This window comes from Molossus molossus, unplaced genomic scaffold (assembly GCF_014108415.1).
Source record: "Molossus molossus isolate mMolMol1 unplaced genomic scaffold, mMolMol1.p scaffold_m16_p_3, whole genome shotgun sequence".
In the NCBI taxonomy this organism is placed as follows: Eukaryota; Metazoa; Chordata; class Mammalia; order Chiroptera; family Molossidae; genus Molossus; species Molossus molossus.
In genome coordinates, this window is record NW_023425366.1 from 80,562,221 (window position 1) to 80,574,955 (window position 12,735).

Here is a 12,735-nt window from a genome sequence, read left to right on the forward strand (position 1 = left end):
GCGCAATTAATGTATGCGCGTTCTGTTGTGGAGTCTAACTGGCTACCTTCATACGTAGACTTTACCAGATGAAAAGGATTAAAACTCCTGAAACACAAGCCCACGGAGTCCCTGTCCCTTGCTAGTAATAAGGCGGAATTTCAGACTGTGGCATGTACCTTTAACTTTTTTCTGAAAGTCTAAAGTGAGGCCAGTGAAACCCTGGCAACTAATATCCTTGTGACCCACCTGTTTCAAAGACAGATGCCCTCTATTGGTGACACTGCTTCATAAATATTCTAACATGCTGCATTAAAAATGTAAGGCTCATTGAAGAGTCACAACAGAAGCACATTTTCCTGAGTAATGGTGGTGTAGCTGCTGTAGTCTGTAATGAAGTTTGAAATTACACCCTTACAAAAGGCCTCTGGTTATTGGTGCCTCATTACAAGAATGAAAGTGTCATTTCTTCCATCGATGAACTGCTCCAGAAAATACAGGTGTTACATGGGAAGAAAAAATCCTGGGACTAGAAGCAAGAACATTATAACACATGGTCCTTAAGAAGCAGAAGTTGACTATTTTGTTTATGCATGAATGAATAAAGAAATCTTTCCATGTAAAAGACAGCTCCTATAATGCTTCTGCCTTGTCAGTCTCATCCATTTGCAGGTATGGGACATGCAAGTGCTGTTTTCTGCTATATTTTCATTATGATGTAGGGCTTTAGATTCTGAAGACTAGTATCAGCCCTGGCCGGTTTGGCTCAGCGGTTAGAGAGTCGGCCTGTGGTCCAGAGAGAGCCGGGTTCGGTTCCCACTAAGGGCACGTACCTCGGTTGCAGTTTGTCCCTGGCCCTGGATGGGTGGTGCGGGTAGCAGCCACTCGATGTGTCCTTTTCATGTTGATGTTTCTCTCTCTCTCTCTTCCTCTCTCTCCCTCCCACTCTATCTGAACAAAGGATGAAAAAATGTTCTCGGGTGAGGATAACAGAAAAAGACTGGTACCTTTAAAAAGCCAAAATGTGCTCTCACATGACAGATAGTCATGAAAGTGTCAAGGGGAAAAATGAACCCATTACCATTTCATTGGGGAAATATTCATTTTCAAATGTTGCATATAAAGGGAACCTCAAAAATGTAAAATGTCTCTTTCCTGTATCCTTAGATACAATCACTCTAAATGCATCATATTGTATCTATTTTCTTATCTACAACTTTGCAGTTAATAGTTGGGTCAGGGAGCCTTCTCATAACAAGGTCTTTTGTTTTTTAATGTATAAGGAAGAGGGTTGCTTCCAAATAGAACAAATTTAAATGATGTTTCAGAATAGGAGAATTCTAACATATTTCCCCCACGTCTCACCAAATTGCAACACCCTACTTTTCCAGCCTATGCATGCAATTTAGATTGTGACTGCACGTGACAATTAAAGTTTGCAAAAGGTCTGAAGATGAAATGCCATGTAATCATTTGATAACAAAAATGAAGATAATGACTTTTGCTAGTCTCTTCTTTCCTATCTTTGCAATTATAGTTATGCCTGTTCTGCAGAATTCTTCACATTAAATGAATTCTTACACAAACTCCCATGGGCTTTACTTTGCTCTCTACCTCTACCCAGGTGGTTTTGTTCCTAATGGGACCTTCCTTTTACACCAGTTTTTAATTCACTACTCATTCACTGGAGTAAAGACCATGTTTAATTCTGAACCTGAGAAAGCTTACAAAGCAAGTGTATAATGAAGCTCCAAGAAGATCCGAGCTCCTGAGTTCCGCCTGGTCCCTGCTCTTCTGTTACCTGGGCAAACTGCTCATCTTCTTTGGTCAGGTCTTAGTTTTGCATCTCCCTAATTACTGTGAAGATCCTTTCCAGCTTTAAAACTCTGTTTCTCTATTTGTGTTTGATTTCAAGCAAGCACACTGAAACTTGTTCTCTTCATCTATGGCACAGCTCTCCAGACACTACTTCCTATGGCTGCTCCATCGTGAATATTGAGTCCACAGGTCCCAGTGATTGTGGACTTGTGTTTCTCATCAACTGCACTCATTTTCACATCACCTAATATAAGCCAACCTTCTTTTTTTTCTTTTTTTCAATAGTTTTTCTTCCCTAGGGAAATTCACGTTGGTTCCAGGCATCTGTCAACATATTCCTTTAAGACCAGCAAGCAAAAAATTCATTGGCTTTTCCCAGCCTTCTCATTTCATCAATAAATTATTCTTATTTGCTGTTAAAGGTGCTTCTGTCTCTTCCATTTATTCCTATGCTCTCCCTATAAAATGGTCTGCCTTTTGGTGCAATTTCTCTTTCAAACTTCCTCCATTTTCCTAATTTTTCAACCTGTCTTGCCCTCGCTCAGAAACCTGACGCCATCCTTCAGTTGCAGCTTTGCACTTCCTAAGTCGTCTCTGTCAGCTTCGATGATGCTCTGGAAGCCTTGTATCATCCAGCTCAAATGTCTATAGTTTGCAGTGACTTCTTAGCGTGGAAATCAGAAATGCCTGCAACTGTAGCACAGTGAACACTCTGTTTCCATGGTTTTGTATGGACTGCTCTCTCCGCACCCACAATTTCTACCTTGTCTGCAGCCTCTACCGAAAACAGAAACAGGGCAAGAGGGAATGCTCCCCAGGAAGCAGTCACCTCCCTTCGGGCTATCTGGGAGCCGCGCCCCACTGGTTTAAGTTTGTGAGCATCCAAAACACACAGTTGTTTCTTTCCCTTAGGTCACAGGGGCAATAAAGTTCTTTTTTTTAAACCACTCTACAAAATCCTACCAATATCATGTCCTACTTTGATGCATCGTCCCTGCTGGTTGCAGTGCCACAGAAGGCAGGTTTTTCTGGTTTGGGTATGTTTGTTTTGTTTTTTGTTTTGTTTTGTTTTAAGAAAAAAAAAAATACAGAAGACCTTGTGGAACATATTTAAAATATTTAAAACCATCATAATGCATTATTCAGATACAGATTCTAAAAGACATCTAAAAGGCAGGCAGAGACTAACCACATTTAGGCAGGAAAAATTCATGTTAGGAACACTGACGTGTGTGTATTAAAGGGAGCGGGGCCTTGGTTTACAGACACGACAGGCACTTCCGATGGCGAGGAGTGGTACGGGCTGTTCTCACGGATCTGACAGCACCTGCCTGTGCAGGGCACTTTCTACTTTCCAAACCACGTTTATCATCTCCCGGATGTTTACAAACCTCTTGTGAGGCACACAGACAGGTATTATTCCCCTTTGCACGTGAGAAAACTGAGACTCAGCGGGTAAGGTAGCCAGCTCCTAGCTACAGAGTTCTTCAGAGCCGGGTCAGAGTTATAGCACAGGCTCCCCAATCCTTTGCACTGTGCTCTACTGCACCAGTGTGCGCACATGTGCACACGCACAGCCCCACACACATAACTCACGTGTCTGTGATGCAAACATCCCAGGATAAAATTAGGGAAAGGTCCAAATGGTCCCCTGTTGCCAATGTACTCTAGTCCTGCTGTTACTCCAGACTTCTCTCATTTCATTTTTCTTCTTTCTTTTAATCCTTACCCGAGGACATGTTTTTATTGATTTTATTTTTTTTAGAGAGAGCAAGGAAGAGAGAGGGAGACAAAAACATCAATGCGAGAGAGAAACATCCATCAGTTGCCTCCCATATGTGCCAGACCAGGGATCTAACCAGTGACCTAGGTATGTGCCCTGGCTGGGATTTGAACCTGCAACCTTTTTTGGTGTACAGGATGATGATGCTCCAACCAACTGAGCCATCCAGCCAGGGCATCTTTTACTCTTTTAACCTTCGCCAAGCTCCAGAGTACTTCCACTTTTATGCTTATGCAGAAAACACCAGACTACTTCTCTAGTCACTGCCCCCCCACCCCATCCCCCAAATCCCCCACTTCAAAATCCTAAAGCCTAACACACATCAAAGCTAACAACTGGGTAATCCACAATACTCCCTGGTGCGTGCTCGAAGGACTGCTGATGTTCATCAATAGCACAGAGGATGTTTTGCAGACTGATGTCTTTGAATGTGAAGGATATTTTATTAAGCGCAAGGTGTTTCCAGGGAACGCAGGTTTGTGAAAGGTTTCCCTCTGGTGAGTCTACTTCCTTGATTCTCCTTCAACACACACCCTGGGCACGTCCAGAGTATGGCCCATATATTCCGACCCTAGAGACCAGCTGGCCAAGCCTTCTGATCTCAGGTACATGATTCAAAATTCTAACTAGTGGACAAGAATACAGTCTAATATTCAGACACACCAATGACTTTACACTGCTTTGTACTTGGTAGGTTCCCAATTTGATGAATTTAATTGAACCGCTTCACAAATCAGTATAGCAGAGTAATCTCAAAAGAAAAGTTGACCATGTTAGTTTTTAATCCTACCAGTGTATTGAAATACTAGTTTCATTTCCCAATATCAATCTGTTTCTTCACTACGTACACAATGACCACTTCATGACTTTTGGGGATTCACACAGATACCCTCTTAAGAATCTGACCAAAGCTAGACCCTATCACCAGAAAAGTGTATACTTAGAAACACACAGAATTTTATATACAATTTCACAGGGTTATGAGACCCTAAAACCTACCCATGAATCAGAGGATAAAAATGACCGGTCTAAAAATACAAATGTGTAAAAGTAGAGAAGGTGGGAGAACGGGAGAAAAGAGAAAAAGGAAATTGGAAAGGGGGTGGAGGAGAGGCGGGACCGGCAAGGGGACAGTAACTCGAAAATTAGTCACCAAACTGTGTGGTTCTACACCCCAAAGTGCTCTCACCGCTCAGATTTCATTTTATCTTGACAGTAACTTATTCAACAAAAAAGGTTCATAGTACACCCCACTTTAAAGATAAGGAAAGTACTGTTTCAATTGGTTAAAAGAGATGCCTAAGGTCAAATACCAGCGCAGGGCAGAACCAAGACCTGGGCGCACATCCGTGAGGTGTTTAACACACCATTGGCTCCAGGTGTCAGAGAAGACAGAAGAAAGGAAAACAAGAGTGGAAAAGAAAGACAAAGAAACTGGGTGAGGGAGAATAATGTGAAAGAAAGATTAAAAAGAGAATAGAGATGAGAAAATAAGTAGGAGACAGCAAGGGGAAAATAAGGACTTTCTGACATCTTAGATGTTACAACAAGAAACTGTGTTCTGCCCTGGCCAGTTTGGCTCAGCGGTTAGAGCGTCGGCCTGTGGTCCAGAGAGACACGGGTTCGGTTCCCGCTAAGGGCATGTACCTCGGTTGCAGTTTGTCCCCGGCCCTGGCTGGTCATGCAGGTGGCAGCCACTCGATGTGTCCCTTTCACATCGATGTTTCTCTCTCTCTCTCTCTCTCTTCCTCTCTCTCCCTCCCACTCTATCTGAACAAAAAGTGGAAAAATGTCCTCGAGTGAGGATTAAAAAAAAAAAATAGCAAAGAACGAACAAGTAGAAAGGGGTAAATAAAGGCATACCCCCCACCCCCAAAGGAGGAGGCTGAGGCCTTCCGGTGTTAGGAAACCATGGGACATGGGGCCCTACGGTTAGTGAACAGGTGACGAGGTACCTCACACACTCTCAGCTCTGGACCCAAAGGGGAGAAGCGGCTGTTTATTTACAATCATATTTTTCTAAAACTGAAACAAAATAAGAATCCTTGTTTCTAATATGAGCCTTCCAGTGTGATATAGAATATGACTTATTTTTAATGGCTGTTAGAAGCCACAATCACTGCTTTAGATAAAGTTGATTTGCAAACACTAATTTATTACCTTTTGTTTCTCCTCACACAACATAGGAGATGCTTACACTGTTATTTAGGGAAATGGCAAAGCAGCTGACGCTCCATTGAGTAGACTTTGTGAAAAACAGTATTTCCACAGTGTCCAGAACCTAACAGGAAAGACTTCCTATGTTTTAAAATAAAAGTAAAAGATCCAGCAAGAAGTGGCAAAGAGAACAACACCCCGAGACCTCATGCAGTCTCCAGGAAGAAAACCTAGTGTCCAGAGTTCCCCTGCGCACATCACGGGCTTCAGACGAGACACTGAAGAGCAAATCTGCACAGCCTGTGCCCCTGCCTGGGCTACCGCTCCCCAGGGAGGCGGGAAAGCAGGGTGTGTCTGGTGCAGGCTCTGGTCCCCAAAGGGATGAAGCGTGAGAGCTGAACTTGAGACCCTGCCGGCAGGAAGCAGTTCATCAGCATGTTCAAGACGCATCTGCCCCATTCTAGGGTCACCAGAGTCCTTTCACGAGAGCACACGGGGCTCTGTGGGGAGCTTGTGTGGGGCACAGTTTCTGAGATAAGAAAGGACAGATGAAATTGAAGAGACTTATCCTCTCCCCCAAAACAGAGTCTTTTGCACAGGGAGGAAGTCAGACATCAGGAGACGACCCTCCATCACAGACAGAAAAAATGAAGACCATTCGCAGGGCTGCAGTTTAAATATTCACACCTGTGCATCCTGAGATGGAATGAGTGGGTTCTGGCAAAATGCGAAAGGCTAGTAATGGGATGGAGGGTTCGAGGAAGCTGGTTTGATGGGTACGTGGCACCCGGAGGCACCTGTTTGCACCCTCTCCTGCACACTCACTGTCACCGCTGCATAAGAACGTGCAGGAGTGGGGACGGGAACTGAAAGACACATTTCTTCCTCTGCCCACTTTTTGCTGTGCTGCTGAGATCTGGACTCCAGACCTCACCTTTACAGACACAGACCACTTGTGAAACCCTAGGGCAACATTTCTGCAGGTAAAATGAGTCCGAAAGCCTCGGTGTCAGAGTGTGTCTAGAAAGTGATCTCCCATGAATAGCCTTACACAGCACGTTAGCACTTAAAGATTCAGAACCACCATCGGTCTGAAATACACTACTTATACAACACAAAGGAACTGCTTGGGGGGCAGCAGGGGTCTTGAGGGAGAAAGCACCTGCAAGGAATACTGAAGGTGGTGCAACCAGGTCAGTAATGAGCTATTTAAGGATTTGTTGGCAACCTTGAAATAGTGTTTCATTGTGAAGAGCAAATGTCACCGTGAGTGCTTTTGGCCCCAAAAGACACTTTTTCAACAGGCCACCTTCTGAGAAACTGAGACTAGAGCATCTACAAACACAACTTAAAATACACCAAGCAAAACAGAAATCTATTTGTTAAGATACTGGCTTGATTGATAAGTACCAATGTGGGAGGAGAGATGGGATGTTTTGCTTTGTTTCATGTTGTTGGTGAAGTTTCTGAATGTTAGAGCAGCAAGTGGGCATCTCAGGGAGACCTGCCCTCCACACTTGGGTTTTCACAGACAAAGAAACTGCGGTCATTTCCTTGAGAAGAGTGTTCTAATACACTGAGATCTCACCTCTGTGCAGTGTGGTGCCGGCCCCTAAGAAGGCTCCACACAGAAAGCTTCCCTAAGAAAATGGTCTGCTCTCACAATGCTGTCTGGGCTATTATTGCGCAGGCTTTGTAGTTAGAGAGGGAGGCTGATTCAGTGTGTGCCAAGCACAAGGGCTCCAAGTACTAAAGAAGGACCTTGGAGATTATCTCGTCCAACTTCCTCATTTTACAAAGATAAAAAGACGACCCAGAAAAGCAAAAGCAACCAGGCCAGAGTTCCACATCAGGTGAGCATGGGTTTCCAACAGGAGCACTACTGGCATATTTTTGGCCCAGATATTCTTTGTTGTGGGGAGCTGCCCTGCACATGGTGGGGTGTTCAGCAGCATCCTGGCCAGCAGCAATCTCCCCACCTAATGGCGACATCAAAAGTGCCTCAAAACATGGTCCAATATCCTCAGGGAGTGAAGGGGGAAGCCAAAATTGCCCCCAGTTGAGAACCCCTGGGTTAGAAACTGGTAAAAACAGCTACCAGATCCCTCTCACTCCCAACCTGACACTCTTTCACTATGTAAACACTTACTTTCAAATAAATGTTCTGCATCCAGGGGAACTGACTCGTGCATTAAGCCGTCACTAATACTGATTATATGTCAAATGATGTTATTCAAAAGTTCTTAAAATAGAGTCCTAAGGAACCTGGCCATTGTGCCTCAGTGGTTGAGCATCAACCCATGCACCAAGAGATCACTGGTTTGATTCCCAGTCAGGGCGCATGCCCAGGTTGTGGGCTCGACCCCCAGTGTGGAGCGTGCAGGAGGTGGCCAATCGATGTTCTCTTTCATCAATGTTTCTCTCTCTCCCTCTCTCCTTTCCTCTCTATCTAAAAAATCAATGCAAATATATTTTCAAAAACAAAATGAGTCTTAAAGATATAAACAAACTGCATTTCCCCATCTAATTGGATGTGCCTGACATAAATATAAACACGTGTTTGCATGTACATCTACATGAGGCTGAAACTGTGGAATCTGTTAAAACAACAAGTCCCTCATTTTTGGTTGAGCAAAATATAGTAATGTCCATGGAGAAATCCCTATACTAATAGTAAAATTTCTTACCACCCTTAGACAAATTCACTCCATGTTGTACCTAAATACAGACTTAAAAAAAAAAAATTAACAAGAGGGAACCTCATTGCCAAGCTGTTTACTGTAAAGATAAGAAACTCAGTTCAAAGAGCTGAGGTTTCCTAAAATACTGCTTTAGCCTGGCCCGTGTGGCTCAGTGGATGGAGTGTTGTTGCCCTATGGACTGAGAGGTCAGGGCGCATGCCTGGGTTGCCGGCTTGATCCCCAGTAGGGGGCGTGCAGGAGGCAGTCAATCAATGCTTCCATCGTTCCCTTCCTCTCTAAAAAATAATAATAATAATAATAATACTGCTTCAAAATAGTGCTAGACAACTTCTTCAACACAGATGAAACAATCAGGCTTAAAAATGCATAAGACGCCGAGCTTTTCCCAGCAGCAGCAGCCTCTGATGGTGAAGTTCCAGTTAACCAGACCTCCGGTGGTACCTGTTTCTCTTTTTCCGGTGCTCTCTGTTCGAGTTTTCGGATTCACTGCCACTGCTTGTGTTACAGCGCGAGCGTGACCTGAAGACAAAACAGGAGCAAAGGAAAAGCCCACATTTAAGATGAATGGAAAATTTCAGAATTAATTCTGTAGTAAAATTACTAATCCAAACATAAGTAGTATCCCTGCCCCAGTCAGTGTTTCTCAATTCAGATATCTGAATTACTCTCTTAAAGAAATGTGATAAAATTAAGGCAAATGTCACTATGCTCCCAGAAAGGACCACAAATCCAAACACACCCAGAAAGCTGCCATGGCAAAGCTATAAGCCCCTGTGGTAAGCTAAATGTGGACACGAAGTCCTGTCAAACCTCCACCCTTCACAAGAGAGGAAGAGTTTATTTCCCCTCCCCTGGATTAGCGCTCCCCCTGCGACTGATTTTACCAACAGAAGGAGGTGGAAGGGATATTCTGCCAATTGCAGGACTATCTCTCAAGAGGGCTTTTGCTCCTGCTTCCTCCCAGCCACCATCTAAGTCTAGGACAGCCGGTGGAGGGACCATGGAGAGGGGCCCCAGGCCTCTGGCAATTCTGCCAAGACTCCAAACTGGAATAATCCAACCTCAACCACCAACCAACTGAAGCTTCATCTGAGACTAGCAAGGCCAACTGAAGAAATTCCTGTTTAATCAAAGGAATTATGAAAGAGATATATATGGCTATTGTTGCTTTAAGACGCACCAAGTTTGGGGGTGATTTAATGTAGCAATAGATAACTGAGACAGCTCCTCTGCGGAGCAGAAACAAGAGAAATTGCTAAGGATGCTACAGAACGGAATAGTGAGAACCAGCTGAAGCCAATTTGAAAGTTAAAAACAAATTTATAATACTCTAAAAGCAGCCATTAATAAACAAACAAGTCCCGCTCTTGCCTCAGTTCTGAGCTGTGCTAATCTGCTGATCTTTCCTCCCTCTCCCAGACCCTCCTTCCAATTTGGGGTTTTGGGGGGCTGTTGTTTTTTGTTTGTTTTTTTACCTCCTCCTTTGCTTTAGATCTGAGTCTTCACCACTGTTATGGGCTTTCCTATGGAAAACAAATAAATGAAGATATTAAAGAAAATAGAAAATTATTAATTGGCTAAGGAAAGCACACCAAAATGAGTTCCACTTCATTTAATGTATGCTTGTTACATATTCACTCATTACCAAACAATTAAATCACACATATGTGCCCATCCCTAAGATAGGTCCTAGAAATAGACTACCAACTGGCCTCAAGAAGCCAGCAACCTAGTGGGGCTTGTAAATAGTCTATAAATAACCACACACAAATGTCTGTGAAATTCCATTCACCCAGTGGTGGGGTTAGTCTGCAGTTCTAGGTCTACAAGCCAAGCCAAGTTCTGTCAGAGTCTGACATCAGCTCTCACTTGGATGCCCTTCCCAGCACCCTGGGCTCCAAGTCCCTTGACCTTTTCTCTAATAATGCCTTCCCAATGATAATGCAGCACCCTACACCATGATCACACCAGGACGTGATCCTCTGTGACCACCTCTAAACACTGCTCTCTACCCACAGCCTCCTCCCCTTCCTGTCTACCACTTCTGTTTTCTTTCAGACAGCGCCAGGGGGGCAGCCTGGTTGACTGTATGGGCCCTGGAGCCCGACAAGCTGAACACACATCCCACCTCCTCCACTGATGGGTTGTGTGATTTAAATTATTTCTCTACTCAGTGCGTCCATTTTAATAGAACCTCCCACAAATGGTTGTTCTGAGAATAAAATGAATTAATACATTTAAAATGCATAGAACAGGACCCATTGTATGCACTCAATAAATGTTTGTTATGGTTGCTTATTCAACTGCTTCCATTCCACCTTTCTTCGACCTCAATAGGACTGCTTGTCTACAGACCTTGTGCTTTTCCATCAGCTCTTCACCTTTCTTCATTCTCTCCCTGACTCAGCTTGGAATTCTGTCATCTCAATAACATGCATACCAGTACTCAAAACTTCCTCCAACTATCTGTTTTCTGTTCAGTCTTTCTGGCAAGACTGCAAACATGGGTGAAACCAACTATCCAGGTTCTCTGGGCACCATGTCAACAGCTGGCTGTGCAGTGCGGGAGGGAGTTACACAAACGAGCGTATTAGTGACACTATAAATCCATGTTCATAAACCGCAAGTGGATCCACGACATGGCCCAGCAATCGGACCACCTTTCTCTGATCTAAGTGCTCTGTTTCCCCAACGCTGCTTTAAATGCTTCACCTTGCAACCCTCCAGGGCACCGTCCCTAGATTTCAGGGGACTTGTTTACTCCTCCCAAAGGAAAAGGAGCCATCAGATGGCACCTCTTCTATCTTTCTGTTGTCACGAAAATAAAACCTACCAACCTCTCCCTCTCTGTTATTTACAGATCTGTCCTTACAACTAAGGTCAGTTCCTGCGCCAGCACTACGTGGGTCCTGTCCCCTCATCCTTTAAATGACTCATTAACTACCCTCCTACCTCTCACATGTATTCATCTGGTCCTCATGGAAAATTCTTTTACCAGCTTTTCACATGTCTCTCCTATTTAAACACACCACACACCCATTTGACGCCGCACATCCCCCTGCATCTTCTGTGCAGTCTCTTCTCTCCTTCGAAGCCCACATCTTGAGAGAGGAGTCTAAGCCGCTTGTCTCGGTTTCCTCTCCCCTCACTCTGTGGTCAGGGCACATACAGCTCTTGAATTCCACCTTCATGACTTACATTCCTCCGTTTCCCCAATATACTTTATCAAATAACATAACATTGATATGTCTCTGTACTTATACCAAATTTCTGGATAACTAGTATAAACGCAGCTACAAAATATTGTTCACAGATGATCTATATAGCATTCAAGGAATACAATTATATTCTTGTAATTGTATTCTTTGCTCTACCATTTTCTGTTTTTATCCTCACCCGAGGACATTTTTGCATTTATCTTCAGATAGAGCAGGAGAGAGAGAGGGAGAAAGAGAGAGAGAGAGAGATCGACGTGAGAGAGACACACTGAGTGGTCACCACCCACAGGACCCCAACCAGGGCCAGGGACAAATTGCAACTGAGGTACATGCCTTTAGCGGGAACCGAACCCGGACTTTCTGGTCTGCGGACTGACGCTCTAACCTCCGAGCCAAATTGGACAGGGCGATTTTACCATTTTCTTAGAGATGATAATTACCTAATTTTTCTATATATCTATCAGTTCCTTAGTTTTCCTTGTGCTTATCACCAATTCTTCATCTATACTTTTTGAGAAAGCTCCAAAACTCCCCCTGAGATGGAAGGATACTCTGGTCATCAGCAAGTTCCATTTACATCCCTCCTGGAGCCTCTGCCCTTCTGCTCACATCCTGACGGCCCTCTCTAGCACTGCTGCACGTATGTCTCGTGTTGATTAACCCCCTTCACCTTGGTCCAGGGAATTCCTTTGGCTTCTTTGTATGATAGAGCCCACATTTCCAGGTATCATGGCTTCTTGTCTTACCTTTGGCAGAATGAATCTTCCTGTTGTTACAAGAGAAAATTTGCAGGTACTTTTTTTTTTTTTTTTGAGAGTGGGAATTTCTGAAAATGTCTCTTTTCTACAAATACAATTATAGTTTATTTGGGCATAAAATCCTAAATTGAAAATAATCTTCCTTCAGCATTTTGAAGGTGATGCTTCATTATCTTTCTTCTCTGATATTGCGGTTAAGCAGCCCAAGGCCACAATTCTGATTTGTACATGGATTTTTTTTGTTCTCTCCCATGTCCTCCCCTCACCCCCCTGTGTTAAAAATTCTCTCTTAACCTATAATGTTTTAAAATTTAATGACA

The 12,735-nt window shown here is 43.7% G+C and overlaps 1 protein-coding gene across 1 annotated transcript in view; it reads right to left on the reverse strand.

Annotated features, from left to right (window-relative positions):
- Positions 1–12,735, reverse strand: part of EPB41L4A (erythrocyte membrane protein band 4.1 like 4A) — a 245,863-nt gene that overhangs the window by 20,755 nt on the left and 212,373 nt on the right. Inside the window, exons 17-18 of the mRNA XM_036279396.1 lie at positions 9,915–9,962; positions 8,881–8,958 (exon numbers count right to left, since the gene is read on the reverse strand). Of these exons, the coding sequence (XP_036135289.1) occupies positions 8,881–8,958; positions 9,915–9,962 (126 nt within the window). The remainder of the gene's footprint in view (positions 1–8,880; positions 8,959–9,914; positions 9,963–12,735) is intronic.